General features: G+C 48.8%; 1 protein-coding gene across 2 annotated transcripts in view; it reads left to right on the forward strand.

Annotated features, from left to right (window-relative positions):
- Window positions 1-20000, forward strand: part of LOC121839422 (cytochrome P450 26B1-like) — a 45566-nt gene that overhangs the window by 23262 nt on the left and 2304 nt on the right. The window contains exons 3-7 of one of the 2 annotated variants that reach the window (XR_006078973.1): window positions 14386-14504; window positions 15679-15835; window positions 16010-16165; window positions 18522-18803; window positions 19012-19475. Coding sequence is in view for 1 of the 2 variants with exons in the window: in XM_042298506.1 (XP_042154440.1) it covers window positions 14386-14504; window positions 15679-15835; window positions 16010-16165; window positions 18522-18803; window positions 19012-19422 (1125 nt within the window). In the remaining variant the exon portion in view is untranslated. Of the gene's footprint in view, window positions 1-14385; window positions 14505-15678; window positions 15836-16009; window positions 16166-18521; window positions 18804-19011; window positions 19632-20000 lie in introns of those variants that run through there. The other variant, XM_042298506.1, reaches the window with a different exon arrangement.

Raw genomic sequence — 20000 nt, forward strand, 5'->3', positions numbered from 1 at the left:
AGCCAGTTAGCTAATATAGCATCCCTCGGTCATAGCCAGTTAGCTTACATAGCATCCCTCTATTATAGCCAGCTAGCTAACATATCATCCTTCTGTTATAGCCAGTTAGCTAACATAGCATCCCTCTGTTATAGCCAGCTAGCTAACATAGCATCCCTCTGTTATAGCCAGCTAGCTAACATAGCATCCCTCTGTTATAGCCAGCTAGCTAACATAGCATCCCTCTGTTATAGCCAGCTAACTAACATATCATCCTTCTGTTATAGCCAGCTAGCTAACATAGCATCCCTCTGTTATAGCAGGGTGTTTCAGTAAGCTAAATGTGTTAGCTAAGTAAGTGAAACTGAAAGTTTAAAAAAATTGCCAATCTCTCTCTCTCTCTCTCTTGCTTCACCTTCATTTTTGAAGAAATTAATTAGTTGAAAATTGTTAAACTATTGTCTGTATCTCACTATAAGTCAACTACTCACCACTTTTAAAATCAAATCAAAGTGTATTTGTTGAATACAAAAGGTGTAGTTTCATCTTACAGTGAAATGCTTATTTACAGGCTGCAGTGCTAGCTTTAGCTTATGCTTATGTTTTCAGTACTGAATTAATTATCTGATCCTTTGATTGGGTGGACAACATGTCAGTTCATGCTGCAAGAGCTCTGAAAGGTTGGAGGACGTCCTCCGAAAGTTGTTATAATTGCTGTGTAAGTCTATGGAAGGGGGTGAGAACCATGAGCCTCCTAGGTTTTGTATTGAAGTCAATGTACCCAGAGGAGGACATATGCTAGTTGTCCTCCAGATATACCATTGTGATACCTAACAGCTGAGGCTACTGTAGACTTGAGGCTACTGTAGACATTCAGACAGAAAACAGTGTGTTTTAGTCAATTATTTGGTTGATATGCGATTATATTTACTATAGATTTATCTATTAAGGATAACTTTTTAAATGCTTTGCAATTTTTATTTTTAATGAAATTAGGAGGATGGTCCTCCCCTTCCTCCTCTGTGGAGCCTCCACAGCGTAATTCACCTCATTGCCAGCAGAGGGCAACATAATTGATCTCATCTTATTGCACTCACCATTCTGTCTTGTTCTAATCTACATTGCCAGCAATATATATACAGTGTGGTTGAATTAACTGTGAGTTTAACAGGGTTAACAGAGAGAGAGAAAAAAGGAGAGGGAAATGATTGAGAAAGAGAGTCAAGGGAGATGTCTAAAAAGACTCAAATAGAAGGAGAGAGAGAAGTGGGGACAGGAGAGGGGGCAGAGAGAGAGGGGGAGAGGGTACAGAGAGGGAGGGGACAAAGAGAGGGGGCAGAGGGGGCAGAGTACAGAGAGGGAGGGGACAAAAAGGGGGCAGAGAGAGGGGGGCAGAGAGGGGGCAGGGAGGGGGACAGAGAGGGAGGTGACAGAGCGAGAGAGGGGGACAGAGAGAGGGAGGGGACAGAGAGGGAGGGGACAGAGAGAGAGGGGGGACAGAGAGAGGGAGGGAGGGGACAGAGAGAGGGGGACAGAGGGGGCAGAGAGAGGGAGGGAGGGGACAGAGAGAGGGGGAGAGAGGGGGACAGAGAGGGAGGGGACAGAGAGGGGAGGGGACAGAGAGGGAGGGGGGGCAGAGAGAGGGGGACAGAGAGAGGGGGACAGAGAGGGAGGGGACAGAGAGAGGGGGGCAGAGAGAGGGAGGGAGGGGACAGGGAGGGAGGGGACAGAGCAAGAGAGGGGGACAGAGCGAGAGAGGGGACAGGGGGGGACGAGAGAGGGGGACAGAGAGAGGGAGGGGACAGAGAGAGGGAGGGAGGGGACAGGAGGGGCAGAGAGAGGGGGGGCAGAGAGAGGGGGGCAGAGGGAGGGAGGGGACAGATTGGGAGGGGACAGGGAGGGGACAGAGAGGGAGGGGACAGAGAGGGAGGGGGGGACAGAGAGGGAGGGGACAGAGAGGGAGGGGACAGAGGAGGGGGCAGAGAGGGAGGGGGGGCAGGGAGGGAGAGAGGGGGACAGAGAGAGGGGGACAGAGAGGGAGGGGGACAGAGAGGGAGGGGGGGCAGGGGGAGAGAGGGAGGGAGGGGACAGGGAGGGAGGGGACAGAGGGGCAGAGAGGGAGGGGGACAGAGAGGGGGAGAGAGGGGGACAGAGAGGGAGGGGAGGGGGACAGAGAGGGAAGGGGACAGAGAGGGAGGGGACAGAGCGAGAGAGGGGGGACAGAGCAAGAGAGGGGGACAGAGAGAGGGAGGGAGGGGACTGAGAGGGAGGGGACAGAGCAGGGAGAGAATAAAGGATAAAGGGGCCTGAGGAACCAGGAGCACTGAGCAGGACATGTGGAAATTATTAGAGTGTGTGTGTGTGTGTGTGTGTGTGTGTGTGTGTGTGTGTGTGTGTGTGTGTGTGTGTGTGTGTGTGTGTGTCTGTGTGTGTGTGTGTGTGTGTGTGTGTGTGTGTGTGTGTGTGTGTGTGTGTGTGTGTGTAACACAGCGAATATCACACAGTCCTATTTCGGAGCTAAGGCAAAACAGTTTATCCACCTCCCTCCCCCTGTGTGTTATTTGGTACGTCTCAGTGACAGGGCATTCTCCTGGGATTGATTGACGGGTGATACCAAATTGTCTGTCCACGTGGAGGTCGATCGGAGGTATGTTTGTGTAAGCTGGCTTGAGTTACCACGAGTTGGCTGGGGCTGTTTTGGCTGATATCCACGATATGCAGGCACACTCACAGACAGACAGTAGCACACTATTTGAGTGTGTGTGTGTGTGTGTGTGTGTGTGTGTGTGTGTGTGTGTGTGTGTGTGTGTGTGTAGTGTGTGTGTGTGTGTGTGTGTGTGTGTGTGTGTGTGTGTGTGTGTGTGTGTGTGTGTGTGTGTGTGTGTGTGTGTGTGTGTGTGTGTGTGTGTGTGTGTGTGTGTGTGTGTGTGTGTGTGTGTGTGTGTGTGTGTGTGTGTGTGTGTGTGTGTGTGTGTGTGTGTGTGTGTGTGTGTTGTTCTGTTGAGTAACTCTCTTTCCATTTCACCTTCGACTGAATTACAAAGTGGCAGGATTGTGGAGCTCTCATCCCTCCATCCCTCCACCCAGTCATCCCTCCATCCAGTCATCCCTCCATCCAGTCATCCCTCCATCCCTACCCAGTCATCCCTCCATCCAGTCATCCCTCCATCCAGTCATCCCTCCATCCCTCCATCCCTCCACCCAGTCATCCCTCCATCCCTCCACCCAGTCATCCCTCCATCCAGTCATCCCTCCATCCAGTCATCCCTCCATCCCTCCATCCCTCTACCCAGTCATCCCTCCATCCAGTCATCCCTCCATCCCTCCATCCAGTCATCCCTCCATCCCTCCACCCAGTCATCCCTCCATCCCTCCACCCAGTCATCCCTCCATCCAGTCATCCCTCCATCCAGTCATCCCTCCATCCCTCCATCCCTCTACCCAGTCATCCCTCCATCCAGTCATCCCTCCATCCCTCCATCCAGTCATCCCTCCATCCCTCCATCCAGTCATCCCTCCATCCCTCCATCCCTCCATCCCTCCATCCCTCCATCCCTCTACCCAGTCATCCCTCCATCCCTCCATCCAGTCATCCCTCCATCCCTCCATCCCTCCATCCAGTCATCCCTCCATCCAGTCATCCCTCCATCCCTCCATCCCTCCATCCCTCCATCCCTCCATCCCTCCATCCCTCTACCCAGTCATCCCTCCATCCCTCCATCCAGTCATCCCTCCATCCCTCCATCCCTCCATCCCAGTCATCCCTCCATCCAGTCATCCCTCCACCCAGTCATCCCTCCATCCCTCCATCCCTCCACCCAGTCATCCCTCCATCCCTTCATCCCTCTACCCAGTCATCCCTCCATCCCTCCACCCATTCATCCCTCCATCCAGTCATCCCTCCACCCAGTCATCTGTCTAGTCATCCCTCCATCCAGTCATCCCTCCATCCAGTCATTCCTCCACCCAGTCATCCCTCCATCCAGTCATCCCTCAATCCCTCCACCCAGTCATCCCTCCATCCCTCCATCCCTCCACCCAGTCATCCCTCCATCCCTCCATCCCTCTATCCATTCATCCCTCCATCCCTCCATCCCTCCACCCAGTCATCCCTCCATCCCTCCATCCCTCCACCCAGTCATCCCTCCATCCAGTCATTCCTCCACCCAGTCATCCCTCCATCCAGTCATCCCTCCATCCCTCCACCCAGTCATCCCTCCATCCCTCCATCCCTCCACCCAGTCATCCCTCCATCCCTCCACCCAGTCATCCCTCCATCCCTCCATCCCTCCACCCAGTCATCCCAGTCATCCCTCCATCCCTCCACCCAGTCATCCCTCCATCCTTCCACCCAGTCATCCCTCCATCCCTCCATCCCTCCACCCAGTCATCCCTCCATCCCTCCATCCCTCCATCCATTCCTCTGTCTAGTCATCCCTCCATCCCTCCATCCCTCCATCCATTCCTCTGTCTAGTCATCCCTCCATCCCTCCATCCCTCCATCCATTCCTCTGTCTAGTCATCCCTCCATCCATCCATCCCTCTACCCAGTCATCCCTCCAGTCATCCCTCCATCCCTCCATCCCTCCATCCCTCTCCACCCAGTCATCCCTCCATCCCTCCATCCAGTCATCCCTCCCCACCCAGTCATCCCTCCATCCCTCCATCCCTCCACCCAGTCATCCCTCCATCCCTCCATCCCAGTCATCCCTCCATCCAGTCATCCCTCCACCCAGTCATCCTTCCATCCCTCCATCCCTCCATCCCTTCACCCAGTCATCCCTCCACCCAGTCATCCCTCCATCCCTCCATCCCTCCACCCAGTCATCCCTCCATCTCTCCATCCCTCCCAGTCATCCCTCCATCCCTCCACCCAGTCATCCCTCCATCCCTCCACCCAGTCATCCCTCCATCCCTCCACCCAGTCATCCCTCCATCCCTTCCTCTGTCTAGTCATCCCTCCATGGAGGGATAGAGGGATGGAGGGATAGAGGGATGGAGAGGTAGAGAGAGATGAGTTTATCCATTTATATAAGAACGTTGCCCAGGTAGTTGTATCAGTGGAGCTGAAGAGAGGACTGCTAATCATGAACCGAGTGTTTCATGTTCTTGGCACCATACCACTGATTCAGCTCCAGACATTCCTACGAGCCAGTCCTCCTCAACTAAGGTGTCACCAACCTCCTGTGAGTTATAGTCAGAAAATCCATTCCTATCCATTTCTATTTTCTAATGTGGCTCTTAGAAACTGATCCTGGGTTAGCTTTGTGTTTAAGACTCAGTGGTTATGGTTAGGCGCAGTATCTGGTAAGCTGATCCTAGGTCTGTGGTATTGGTAGAGTTTGTTTTGTGTTTTAATAATAATGTTAGCAGGTAGAGAAATACACTAACTAGTAATCATGTTATGGGTTAGGAAGGAGAAGGAGGAGGGGGAGGAGGAGGAGGAGGAGGAGGAGGAGAGGGGGAGGAGGAGGAGGAGGAGGAGAAAGAGGAGGAGAAAGAGGAGGAAAAGGAGGAGGAGAGGGTGAGGAGGAGGAGAGGAGGAGGAGGAGGAGAAAGAGGAGGAGAGGAGGAGAAAGAGGAGGAGAAAGAGGAGGAGAAAGAAGAGGAAAAGGAGGGAGGAGGAGGAGGAGGAGAGGGGGGGGAGGAGGAGAAAGAGGAGGAGAAAGAGGAGGAGAAAGAGGAGGAGGGAGGGGGAGGGGGAGGATGAGGATGAGGAGGAGGAGGAGGAGGAGAGGGGAGGAGGAGAAAGAGGAGGGAGAGGAGGAGGAGGAGAGGGGGAGGAGGAGAAAGAGGAGGAGGAGAGGGGGAGGAGGAGGAGGAGAGGGGGGGAGGGAAGAGGGAGAAAGAGAGGAGGAGGAGGAGAGGGGGAGGAGGAGGAGGAGGGGGGAGGAGGAGAAAGAGGAGATGAAAGAGGAGGAGGAGGAGGAGGAGAGGGGGAGGAGGAGAAAGAGGAGGAGAAAGAGGAGGAAAAGGAGGAGGAGAGGAGAGGGGAGGAGGTGGTGGAGGAGGAGGAGGAGGAGGAGAAAGAGAGGAGGAAGGGGGAGGAGGAGAAAGAGGAGGAGAAAGAGGAGGAAAAGGAGGAGGAGGAGGAGGAGATGGAGGAGAGGGAGAGAAGGAGGAGGATGAAGAGAGGGGGAGGAGGAAGAGACACACAGACACACAGACACACAAACACAGACAGAAACACACACAGAGACACACACACATTCAGGGAGAACACATACACATACACACTAACAAAAGCACATTTTGTCATCTGAGTACAGCATTGTGTGTGTTTTATTTGTGTGTGTGTGTGTGTGTGTGTGTGTGTGTGTGTGTGTGTGTGTGTGTGTGTGTGTCCATCATCGCTACTGAAAGAGAGAGGGGAGTAACTCTTGTCCGTTCATTGGTCTGTAATCATTATCATGGTGTGGAGCTGTCAGTACTGGGTTCACTACAGAGGCCATAGCGATTATCATTACTCTGTGTGTCTACAGAAGCTAGTCATTGAAAAGTCAAAAGGTTCATTTGTGTTTGTTATGTTTCCCAAAAAATGGTACTTCCTCTCTTCCTTCCACTCCTTCCACCTTCCCCTTTCCCCTTTCCCCTCTCCTCTCCTCTCCCTCCTCTCCTCTCCTCTCCTCTCCTCTCCTCTCCTCTCCTCTCCTCTCCTCTCCTCTCCTCTCCTCTCCCTCCTCTCTCTCCTCTCCTCTCCTCTCCTCTCCTCTCCTCTCCTCTCCTATTGTTACTAACATGGTTGAACATTGTTCTAAAGCTGTACCAGTGTCACCAGGTTACAGTGATCATAACTTGGTTGCACTCACAAGGAAAACTACAATACCAGAGGCTGGTCCTAAGGTAATCTACCACAGGACCTACAGAGGGTTCAATCAGGACTCGCTCACTAGGAACACTACAATACCAGAGGCCGGTCCTAAGGTAATCTACCACAGGACCTACAGAGGGTTCAATCAGGACTCGCTCACTAGGAACACTACAATACCAGAGGCTGGTCCTAAGGTAATCTACCACAGGACCTACAGAGGGTTCAATCAGGACTCGCTCACTAGGAACACTACAATACCAGAGGCTGGTCCTAAGGTAATCTACCACAGGACCTACAGAGGGTTCAATCAGGACTCGCTCACTAGGAACACTACAATACCAGAGGCTGGTCCTAAGGTAATCTACCACAGGACCTACAGAGGGTTCAATCAGGACTCGCTCACTAGGAACACTACAATACCAGAGGCTGGTCCTAAGGTAATCTACCACAGGACCTACAGAGGGTTCAATCAGGACTCGCTCACTAGGAACACTACAATACCAGAGGCTGGTCCTAAGGTAATCTACCACAGGACCTACAGAGGGTTCAATCAGGACTCGCTCACTAGGAACACTACAATACCAAAGGCCCTAAGGTAATCTACCACAGGTCCTACAGAGGGTTCAACCAGGACTCACTCACTAGGAAAGCTACAATACCAAAGTCCCTAAGGTAATCTACCACAGGTCTTACAGAGGGTTCAATCAGGACTCACTCACTAGGAACACTACAATACCAAAGGCCCTAAGGTAATCTACCACAGGACCTATAGAGGGTTCAATCAGGACTCGCTCACTTGGAAAACTACAATACCAAAGGCCCTAAGGTAATCTACCACAGGACCTATAGAGGGTTCAATCAGGACTCGCTCACTTGGAAAACTACAATACCAAAGGCCCTAAGGTAATCTACCACAGGACCTATAGAGAGTTCAATCAGGACTCGCTCACTAGGAACACTACAATACCAGAGGCTGGTCCTAAGGTAATCTACCACAGGTCCTACAGAGGGTTCAATCAGGACTCACTCACTAGGAACACTACAATACCAAAGGCCCTAAGGTAATCTACCACAGGTCTTATAGAGGGTTCAATCAGGACTCGCTCACTAGGAAAACTAAAATACCAAAGGCCCTAAGGTAATCTACCACAGGACCTATAGAGGGTTCAATCAGGACTCGTTGTGGATGAGATTTAGAATGTGCCATGGTTAGAAGTGTGTCGTGAAAATGTCACTAAGTTTGTTTAAGAAATGATTTATGAGTACAGCTGATAAACACGCCCCTTTAAGAAATGATTTATGGAAAAAAACTGTGGAGAACTTTGAACGTTATTATGGGTAGGAATTTGAAAATGTCCGCCTCTTTTGTTGAATCAGAGGGTATTTTTATTACAAAACTACACAACATTGCAAACTACTTTAATTCATATTTTACAGGCAAAGTGGACAAGTTGAGGAATTCTATTATTCCAACTGATGGCTCCATGTCATATACCCTTTTAAAAGATTGTATCATGAAGGAGAGGCAATGCAGGTCTGAATTTCATCAAGTAGAAAGGGAAGAGGTAGAAAGGGAAGAGGTAGAAAGGGAAGAGCATTAAGGGAAGAGGTAGAAAGGGAAGAGGTAGAAAGGGAAGAGCATTAAGGGAAGAGGTAGAAAGGGAAGAGCATTAAGGGAAGAGGTAGAAAGGGAAGAGCATTAAGGGAAGAGGTAGAAAGGGAAGAGCATTAAGGGAAGAGGTAGAAAGGGAAGAGCATTAAGGGAAGAGGTAGAAAGGGAAGAGGTAGAAAGGGACGAGGTAGAAAGGGACGAGGTAGAAAGGGACAAGGTAGAAAGGGAAGAGGTAGAAAGGGAAGAGGTAGAAAGGGAAGAGGTAGAAAGGGAAGAGGTAGAAAGGGAAGAGACAGAAAGGGAAGAGACAGAAAGGGAAGAGGTAGAAAGGGAAGAGCATTAAGGGAAGAGGTAGAAAGGGAAGAGGTAGAAAGGGAAGAGGTAGAAAGGGACGAGGTAGAAAGGACAAGGTAGAAAGGGAAGAGGTAGAAAGGGAAGAGGTAGAAAGGGAAGAGCAGAAAGGGAAGAAGTAGAAAGGGAAGAGGTAGAAAGGGAAGAGGTAGAAAGGGAAGAGACAGAAAGGGAAGAGACAGAAAGGGAAGAGGTAGAAAGGGAAGAGCATTAAGGGAAGAAGTAGAAAGGAAGAGAAGAAAGGGAAGAGGTAGAAAGGGAAGAGGTAGAAAGGGAAGAGCATTAAGGGAAGAACAGAAAGGGAAGAGGTAGAAAGGGAAGAGTAGAAAGGGAAGAGGTAGAAAGGGAAGAGACAGAAAGGGAAGAGGTAGAAAGGGAAGAGACAGAAAGGGAAGAGGTAGAAAGGGAAGAGCATTAAGGGAAGAGGTAGAAAGGGAAGAGGTAGAAAGGGAAGAGGTAGAAAGGGAAGAGGTAGAAAGGGAAGAAGGTAGAAAGGGAAGAGGTAGAAAGGGAAGAGGTAGAAAGGGAAGAGACAGAAAGGGAAGAGGTAGAAAGGGAAGAGCATTAAGGGAAGAAGTAGAAAGGGAAGAGATTAAGGGAAGAAGTAGAAAGGAAGAGGTAGAAAGGGAAGAGGTAGAAAGGGAAGAGACAGAAAGGGAAGAGGTAGAAAGGGAAGAGGTAGAAAGGGAAGAGGTAGAAAGGAAGAGACAGAAATGGAAGAGAGAAAGGGAAGAGACAGAAAAAGAGGTAGAAAGGGAAGAGCATTACCTAAAGATAGAAAGGGAAGAGCATTAAGGAAGAGGTAGAAAGGGAAGTCATCCTGTAAGGGAAGAGGTAGAAAGGGAAGAGGTAGAATTGGAAGAAGAATTGTATCTGTACAAAGGAAGATAGAATTTCTCAGGTAGAAAGGGACGAGGTAGAAAGGGAAGAGGTAGAAAGAAGAGGTAGAAAGGGAAGAGGTAGAAAGGGAAGAGGTAGAAAGGGAAGAGGTAGAAAGGGAAAGGTAGAAATGATTGGAAGAGACAGAAAGGGAGGAAGAGACAGAAAGGAAGAGGTAGAAAGGAAGAGCATTAAGGAAGAGTAGAAAGGGAAGAGGTAGAAAGGGAAGAGGTAGAAAGGGAAGAGGTAGAAAGGGAAGAGGTAGAAAGGGAAGAGGTAGAAAGGAAGAGACAGAAAGGAAGAGACAGAAAGGAAGAGGTAGAAAGGGAAGAGCATTAAGGGAAGAACAGAAAGAAGAGGTCCAAGGGAAGAGGTTAGAAAGGAAGAGCATTAAGGAAGGGGAAGAGGTAGAAAGGGAAGAGCATTAAGGGAAGATTTAAAGGGAAGAGCATTAAGGGAAGAGGTAGAAAGGGAAGAGGTAGAAAGGGACAGGTAGAAAGGGAAGAGGTAGAAAGGGACTACAAGGGACGAGGTAGAAAGGGAAGAGGTAGAAAGGGAAGAGGTAGAAAGGAAGAGGTAGAAAGGGAAGAGACAGAAAGGAAGAGGTAGAAAGGGAAGAGCATTAAGGGAAAAAAAGTAGAAAGGGAAGAGGTAGAAAGGAATTTGTAGAAAGGAAAGAGACAGAAAGGGAAGAGGTAGAAAGGGAAGAGTAGAAAGGGAAGAGACAGAAATGGAAGAGACAGAAAGGGAAGAGACAGAAAGGGAAGAGGTAGAAAGGGAAAGGTAGAAAGGGAAGAGGTAGAAAGGGAAGAGACAGAAATGGAAGAGACAGAAAGGGAAGAGACAGAAAGGAATTTTTAGAAAGGGAAGAGACAGGGGAAGAGGTAGAAAGGGAAGAGACAGAAAGGGAAGAGGTAGAAAGGAAGAGCATTAAGGGAAGAGGTAGAAAGGGAAGAGGTAGAAAGGGAATTGGTAGAAAGGGAAGAGGTAGAAAGGAAGGGAAGAGGTAGAAAGGGAAGAGGCTAGAAAGGAAGAGGTAGAAAGGAAGAAGAAAGGGAAGAGACAGAAAGGGAAGAGACAGAAAGGAAGAGACAGAAAGGAAGAGACAGAAAGGGAAGAGGTAGATTGGGAAAGACAGAAAGGAAGAGGTAGAAAGGGAAGAGCATTAAGGGAATTGGTCAAAAGGGAAGAGGTGGAAGATAGAAAGGGAAGAGGTAGAAAGGGAAGAGGTAGAAAGGGAAGAGGTAGAAAGGGAAGAGGTAGAAAGGGAAGAGACAGAAAGGGAAGAGACAGAAAGGGAAGAGACAGAAAGGGAAGAGACAGAAAGGGAAGAGACAGAAAGGGAAGAGACAGAAAGGGAAGAGGTAGAAAGGGAAGAGGTAGAAAGGGAAGAGGTCGAAAGTGCTTGATGTAATGGAGTGTGCCCAGAAGTCTGGAAAGAGTCAAAGGTTATTCCACTACCTAAAGATAAAAAAAAAATCTGCATTTCCTGGCCCTAATAGTCATCCTGTAAGCTTGCTGCCTGTGTATTAAATTATTGGAAAGAATTGTATCTGTACAAATCAATGATTATTTCTCATGTAATGGTCGGATAACTGGTTTTCCAGCATACAAAGTAGGGCATTCTACGAGTACGGCCTTAACGCAAATGACAGATGATTGGTTAAAGAGTATGAGTGACAGGAAGTTAGTTGGTGCAGTGTTGTTGGATTTCAGTGCTGATTTTGATGTAATTGATCATGAACTGTTACTAGGTAAAACATCGAATGTTATTGGTTTTAAGGCTGCAGCTCTATGCTGGATGGAAAGCAATCTATCCGAGACGAAGGCAAAAAGTGTTCTTTAAAATGGTAGCTTTTCAAACAGTAAAGATATCCATTGTGGTGTTCCTCAAGGAAGCTACCTAGGACCACTTCTCAATCTTTACTAATGATTTACCTTGTGTAGTGAACAAAGCAAGAGGGGTCATGTGTACTGATGACCCTACAATGTACAGCGCAGCATCAGACTGTAATGAGCAGTGAACTACGAATGGCGTCTGAGTGGGTCGATATGAACTAATTGGCGTTGAACATTTCTAAAACTAAATGTATTGTATTTAGTTCAAGATTTGTCGATGAATAGAACACATGTAGAGCAAGTGAGAGAAAAAAACATAACTACTAGTTGTCATGTTGTACGCAGCTTTATCACGGTCAGAACACAAAGATCATATTGTTATTAAGATGGATAAGGGGAATTGCTGTTATAAGAAAATGCTCAGATATGTAACATCTGGCACACTGAATCAGGTGATTCAATCCCTGGTCCTATCAACATAGAGTACTGTCCAGTTAATTGGTCAATCCCTGGTCCTATTAAACGTAGAGTACAGTCCAGTTATATGGTCAATCCCTGGTCCTATCACACTTACAGTACTGTCCAGTTATATAGTCAATCCCTGGTCCTATCACACTTAGAGTACTGTCTGGTTATATGGTCATCTGAAGCAAATAAATACATTTAAAAATCAAAATGTCTCATAACAGGGCTGCCAGATTAACTTTTCATTGTTCAAAACAGGGCTGCCAGATTAGTTTTTCATTGTTCAAAACAGGGCTGCCAGATTCACTTTTCATTGCTCAAAACAGGGCAGCCAGATTAACTTTTCATTACTCAAAACAGGGCTGCCAGATTAACTCTTCATTGCTCAAAACAGGGCTGCCAGATTGATTTTTCCTTGCTCAAAACAGGGCTGCCAGATTAACTTTTCCTTGCTCAAAACAGGGCTGCCAGATAACTTTCCATTGCTCAAAACAGGGCTGCCAGATAAACTTTCCCTTGCTCAAAACAGGGCTGCCAGATTAACTTCCCATTGCTCAAACAGGGCTGCCAGATTAACTTTTCCTTGCTCAAAACAGGGCTGCCAGATTAACTTTTCCTTGCTCAAAACAGGGCTGCCAGATAAACTTTCCATTGCTCAAAACAGAGCTGCCAGATTAACTCTTCATTGCTCAAAACAGGGCTGCCAGATAAACTTTCCATTGCTCAAAACAGGGCTGCCAGATTAACTTTTCATTGCTCAAAACAGGGCTGCCAGATAAACTTTCCATTGCTCAAAACAGGGCTGCCAGATAAACTTTCCATTGCTCAAAACAGGGCTGCCAGATTAACTTTTCATTGCTCTGTCCGTATGAATATGATCCAAATGCAACATAATCTCTCATGGACAGGAAATAGACAGAACATCTAATGTGATAGACCATATGACTGGACAGGAAATAGACCATATGACTGGACAGGAAATAGACAGAACATCTAATGTGATAGACCATGTGACTGGACAGGAAATAGACCATATGACTGGACAGGAAATAGACAGAACATCTAATGAGATAGACCATATGACTGGACAGGAAATAGACCATATGACTGGATATGACTGGACAGGAAATAGACAGAACATCTAATGTGATAGACCATATGACTGGACAGGAAATAGACAGAACATCTAATGTGATAGACCATATGACTGGACAGGAAATAGACAGAACATCTAATGTGATAGACCATATGACTGGACAGGAAATAGACAGAACATCTAATGTGATAGACCATATGACTGGACAGGAAATAGACAGAACATCTAATGTGATAGACCATATGACTGGACAGGAAATAGAAGGAACATCTAATGTGATAGACCATATGACTGGACAGGAAATAGACAGAACATCTAATGTGATAGACCATATGACTGGACAGGAAATAGACAGAACATCTAATGTGATAGACCATATGACTGGACAGGAAATAGAAGGAACATCTAATGTGATAGACCATATGACTGGACAGGAAATAGACAGAACATCTAATGTGATAGACCATATGACTGGACAGGAAATAGACAGAACATCTAATGTGGTAGACCATATGACTGGACAGGAAATAGACCGTATGACTGGACAGGAAATAGGAAGTATCAACGGAATGTTAAATGTGTTTTCTGTCAGGTATTTTAATTGTCTGTATTGTCTACTTGTTGAATGTTTGTGAAGTTTTAGTTTGTAAAGTCTTGTTAGTTGGTGTTGTACCCCAGGAAGATTAGCTAATGTCACGGCTTTAGTTAATGGAGATCTTAGTAAAAATAAAAATAACACTCTCCTCCTCCTCCTTATCTGTCCCCTCTCCTCCTCCCCCCTCCTCCTCCCCTCTCCCCCCTCCTCCCCCTCCTCCCCCTCCCCCCCTCCCCTCCTCTCCTCCCTCCTCCTACCCCTCCCCCTCCCCCTCCCCTCTCCCCCTCCTCCTCCCCTCTCCCCCCCTCCCCCTCCTCTCCTCCCTCCTCCTACCCCTCCCCCTCCCCTCTCCCCCTCCTCCTCCCCTCTCCCCCTCCTCCCCCTCCTCCTCCCCTCTCCTCCTCCCCTCTTCTCCCCATCCCCTCCTCCCCTCCTCCTCCCCCTCCTCCTCCCCTCTCCCCCTCCTCCCCCTCCTCTCCTCCCTCCTCCTACCCCTCCCCCTCCCCTCTCCCCCTCCTCCTCCCCTCTCCTCCCTCCTCCTACCCCCCCCCCCCCCCCTCCCCCTCCTCCTCCTCCTCCCCCCTCCTCCCCTCTCCCTCCTCCTCTCCTCCCTCCTCCTCCCCTCTCCCCCCCTCCTCCTCCTCCTCCTCCTCCCCTCCTCCCCTCTCCCTCCTCCTCTCCTCCCTCCTCCTCCCCCTCCCCTCTCCCCCTCCCCCTCCCCTCTCCCCCTCCTCCACCCCCCTCCCCCTCTCCTCCAGGTCTTCTCCAAGGTGTTCAGTCATGAGGCTCTTCAGTCCTACCTCCCTAAGATCCAGCAGGTGATCCAGGAGTCACTGAGGCTGTGGAGCTCCAACCCAGAACCCATCAATGTCTACAGGTGACTTCTCAACCTGGTGTGTGTGTGTGTGTGTGTGTGTGTGTGTGTGTGTGTGTGTGTGTGTGTGTGTGTGTGTGTGTGTGTGTGTGTGTGTGTGTGTGTGTGTGTGTGTGTGTGCATGTATGGAGCTCCAAATCAAATCAAATCAAATGTATTTGTCACATACACATGGTTAGCAGATGTTAATGCGAGTGTAGCGAAATGCTTGTGCTTCTAGTTCCGACAATGCAGTAATAACCAAAGAGTAATCTAACCTAACAATCCCACAACTACTACCTTATACACACAGGTGTAAAGGGATAAAGAATATGTACATAAAGATATATGAATGACCCAGAACCTATCAACAGGGCCTTTTAGACCAGGGCCAATAGGGTCATTTAGACCTGGGCCAATAGGGCCATTTAGACCAGGGCCATTAGGGCCATTTAGACCAGGGCCAATAGGGCCATTTAGACCAGGGCCAATAGGGTAATTTAGACCAGGGCCATTAGGGCAATTTAGACCAGGGCCAATAGGGCCATTTAGACCAGGGCCAATAGGGTAATTTAGACTAGGGCCATTTAGACCTGGGCCATTAGGGCCTTTTAGACCAGGGCCAATAGGGCCATTTTGACCTGGGCCAATAGGGCCATTTAGACCTGGGCCAATAGGGCCATTTAGACCAGGGCCATTTAGACCAGGGCCTTTTAGACCTGGGCCAATAAGGCCATTTAGACCAGGGCCAATAGGGCCATTTAGACCAGGGACAATGGGGCCATTTAGACCAGGGCAATTTTGGACACAGCCATGACAGTTTCTGAATGCTCTTTGGGGTCTAGGCTGGGTATTGTACAGGTAAATCAATTGTTATTGACCGACTGACAGACTTAACCCTCTCTCCCTCTCTCTCGCACACTCCCTCCCTCCCTCCCTCCCTCCCTCCCTCCCTCCCTCCCTCCCTCCCTCCTCCCTCTCACTCCCTCCCTCCCTCCCTCCCTCTGTCCCTCCCTCCCACCCAATCCCTCTATCTTCCCTCTCTCTCTGTCCCTCCCTCCCACCTCTCCCTTCTTCTCTCTCTCTCCCTCTCTCCCTCCTCTCTCTCTCTCTCCCTCTCTCTCTCCCCTCTCTCCCCCTCTCTCTCTCTCCCCCCTCTCCCCCCTCTCTCTCCCCTCCCCTCCCTCCCTCCCTCCAGGGAATCCCAGAGGCTGTCGTTCCACATGGCAGTGAGAGTACTGCTGGGGTTCAGAGTAGCAGACGAGGAGATGAGACACCTGTTCACCACCTTCCAGGAGTTTATAGACAACATCTTCACTCTTCCGTTAGACCTGCCATTCAGTGGATACAGGAAGGTCAGTGTGCGGATGGACACAAAAGCACTTTAAATGACATATACACTCATGCAGGGATGTAATCTTGTCTTGAAGCTACTGTGTACTCCCTCCAGAGGTTTTTCAAGGACGTGAAGGATTGATCTCGACTTTACGTCATGCCACATATGTCTCTGTGTGTTTTTATTTCCGTAGGGCATCTGTGCCAGGGACACTCTCCAGAAGGGGATAGAAAAGGCCATCAGGGAGAAACCCCTCTGTTCCCAGGGGAAGGATTATAGCGACGCACTAGATATCCTACTGGAGAGCGCAAAAGAGAACGGCACCGAACTCACCATGCAGGAACTCAAGGTAGGAACCTTTCTCTCTCTCTCTCTCTGTCTCTCTCTCTTTGTGTCTCACTCTCTCTGTCTCTCTCTCTCTCTCTCTGTCTGTCTCTCTCTCTCTCTCTGTCTCTCTCTCTCTCTGTCTCTCTCTCTCTCTCTCTCTCTCTCTCCCTCTCTCTCTCTCTCTCTCTCTCTCTCTCTCTCTCTCTCTCTCCCTCTCTCTCTCTCTCTCTCTCTCTCTCCTTCTCCCCTGGGCCCTGAACTGGGGCGCCCAGACTCTCTCTCTCACACGCACGCACGCGCGCACACACACACACACAGACAGACAGACACCGGGGTGATACAGACATGTTTTGACACAAATTGCAGCAGATGCGGGGTTTCAGTGTGTGTTATCCTAAACTGTTATTCCAGACACAGAAAATAGTATTTTTCCAATGAGAGGGCAGGAGTTTTTAGAGTGGTGTGTGCCACACAACCAGAGCTAAAACAGGGGCAAGGTCCCCAGACAGGAGACCTAGGCTGTCAGCACCAGATCACAGCACTGACTATAAAAACAGCCGCTGAACTGCACGAACCTAAAACCCAACCTACTGTAGATATTTGAGACATGATGACTGATTCCTGGTTTGTCACACTTCTCTTACCCTTCTCCTACCCTTGTCTTACCCTTCTCTTACCTTTCTCTTACCCTTCTCCTACCCTTATCTTACCATTCTCTTACCCTTCTCCTACCCTTCTCTTACCCTTATCCTACCCTTATCCTACCCTTCTCTTACCCTTCTCTTACCCTTATCCTACCCTTCTCTTACCCTTCTCTTACCCTTCTCTTACCCTTATCCTACCCTTCTCCTACCCTTCTCCTACCCTTCTCTTACCCTTCTCCTACCCTTCTACCCTTCTCATACCCTCTCCTACCCTTCTCTTACCCTTCTCTTACCCTTCTCCTACCCTTCTCCTACCCTTCTCTTACCCTTCTCATACCCTTCTCATACCCTTCTTACCCTTCTTATACCCTTGTCTTACCCTTCTCATACCCTTATCCTACCCTTCTCATACCCTTCCCTTACCCTTCTCTTAACCTTCATACCCTTCTCTTACCCTTCCTACCCTCTCTTAACCTTACCATACCCTTCCCTACCCTTCTCTTAACCTTACCATACCCCATACCCTTCTCTTAACCTTACCATACCCTTCTCTTACCCTTCTGCTACCCTTCTCTTACCCTTCTCCTTTTTTGCTTTAAGCTTCTCATTTTACATTAGTTTTAAACTTAGATCGAAAGCAATCTCTGCCAGGAGAAGTTATATAGTTACAGAGATCTTTTCAAATCAAATCAAATTGTATGTCACATGTGCTGAATAAGCCTTGGTACCGTGAAACGCTGCAAACCCTTCGCAGCGATGTAGAGGAAAAAACAACAAATAACACAAACAGAATCAAATAAGCAGGAATGGAGCTATATACAGGAAGTACCAGATCAATATGGAGCTATATACATGAAGTACCAGATCAATATGGAGCTATATACAGGAAGTACCAGATCAATATGGAGCTATATACAGGAAGTACCAGATCAGTGTGGAGCTATATACAGGAAGTACCAGATCAATATGGAGCTATATACAGGAAGTACCAGATCAATATGGAGCTATATACAGGAAGTACCAGATCAATGTGGAGCTATATACAGGAAGCACCAGATCAATATGGAGCTACATACAGGAAGTACCAGATCAATATGGAGCTACATACAGGAAGTAACAGATCAGTGTGGAGCTATATACAAGAAGTACCAGATCAGTGTGGAGCTATATACAGGGAAGTAGAAGATCAATATGGAGCTATATACAGGAAGTACCAGATCAATATGGAGCTACATACAGGAAGTAACAGATCAGTGTGGAGCTATATACAAGAAGTACCAGATCAGTGTGGAGCTATATACAGGAAGTACCAGATCAATATGGAGCTATATACAGGAAGTACCAGATCAATATGGAGTTATATACAGGAAGTACCAGATCAGTGTGGAGCTATATACAGGAAGTACCAGATCAATATGGAGCTATATACAGGAAGTACCAGATCAATATGGAGCTATAAGCAGGAAGTAACAGATCAGTGTGGAGCTATATACAGGAAGTTTCAACCTTTTCACAAATTTCTTGTTAACAAACTATAGTTTGGCAAGTCGGTTAGGACATCTACTTTGTGCATGACACAAGTAATTTTTCCAACAATTGTTTACAGACAGATTATTTCACTTATAATTCACTCCATCACAATTCCAGTGGGTCAGAAGTTTACATACACTGAGTTGACTGTGCCTTTATAAACATCTTTGGAAAAGTGATGAACTCACCTCTCCTCGTTTCCAGGAGGCGACCATTGAGCTGATCTTCGCAGCGTTTGCCACCACGGCCAGTGCCTCCACCTCTCTCATCATGCAGCTCCTACGCCACCCTGCCGTGTTGGAGAAGTTACGAGAGGAGCTCCGGACCAGGGGGATCCTCCACAACGGCTGTCTGTGCGAGGGGGAACTGGGTCTGGACACCATCGTTAGTCTGAAGTATCTGGACTGTGTGATTAAGGAGGTGCTGAGGCTCTTCACGCCCGTGTCTGGGGGTTATAGGACGGCCCTGCAGACCTTTGAACTAGAAGTGAGTATAGTGTTATATATTTATATATATTATATACTAGTATCATCTATCTCTTGTCAGGTCTCTTGTCTTGTCATTTGTCTTGTATTGTGTTGTGTTGTCTCATGTCTCCTGTCTTGTCTCTTGTCTTCTCTTTACTTCTCTCCTCTGATGAACTTGGCTGTTAAGTGAAAACGTGCTTTTTCTAAATGAGTCTCTGCGTCCCCAGGGGGTACAGATCCCGAAGGGTTGGAGTGTGATGTACAGCATCAGAGACACACACGACACCTCCTCCGTCTTCAAGGACGTGGACGCCTTCGACCCCGACCGCTTCTCCCAGGAACGCTGCGAGGACAAGGAGGGACGCTTCCACTACCTCCCGTTCGGCGGCGGCATCCGCTCCTGTCTCGGGAAACAGCTCGCCACTCTCTTCCTCCGTATACTGGCCATCGAGCTAGCCAGCACCAGCCGGTTTGAGTTGGCGACCCGGAATTTTCCTAGAGTGGTGACGGTGCCGGTGGTTCATCCGGTGGACGGGTTGAAGGTGAAGTTCTATGGTCTGGATTCTAACCAGAATGAGATTTCATCCGATCTCCTAGCCGACATCAAGACGGAAGAGCTACCGGGAGCCGCGGTGTAGATCGTTGATCTGGATTGGACGAAGCAAGGAGGAAAGAGGAAGGAGGAAGGGAGGTATGGAGGAGAAAGGAGAGTGAAGAGGAGGATGGATGGAGGATATGACAGAAATAACAAATGAGGATGGGAGACTGGGAGACTGGGAGACTGGGAGACTGGGAGACTGGGAGACTGGGAGACTGGGAGACTGGGAGACTGGGAGACTGGGGAGACTGGGAGACTGGGAGACTGGGAGACTGGGAGACTGGGAGACTGGGAGACTGGGAGACTGGGAGAGACTGGGAGACTTCTGGGAGACTGGGAGACTGGGAGACTGGGGACTGGGAGACTGGGAGACTGGGAGACTGGGAGACTGGGAGAGACTGGGAGACTGGGAGACTGGGAGACTGGGAGACTGGGAGACTGGGAGACTGGGAGACTCGTTTTGTTGGGAGTTGGGAGAACTGGGAGACTGGGAGACTGGGAGACTGGGAGACTGGGAGACTGGGAGACTGGGAGACTGGGAGACTGGGAGAAGACTGGGAGACTGGGATAACTGGGAGACTTTTGGGAGTTTGGGAGACTGGGAGACTGGGAGACTGG

The sequence above is a fragment of the Oncorhynchus tshawytscha genome, linkage group LG15, assembly GCF_018296145.1.
Source record: "Oncorhynchus tshawytscha isolate Ot180627B linkage group LG15, Otsh_v2.0, whole genome shotgun sequence".
NCBI classification, from domain to species: domain Eukaryota; kingdom Metazoa; phylum Chordata; class Actinopteri; order Salmoniformes; family Salmonidae; genus Oncorhynchus; species Oncorhynchus tshawytscha.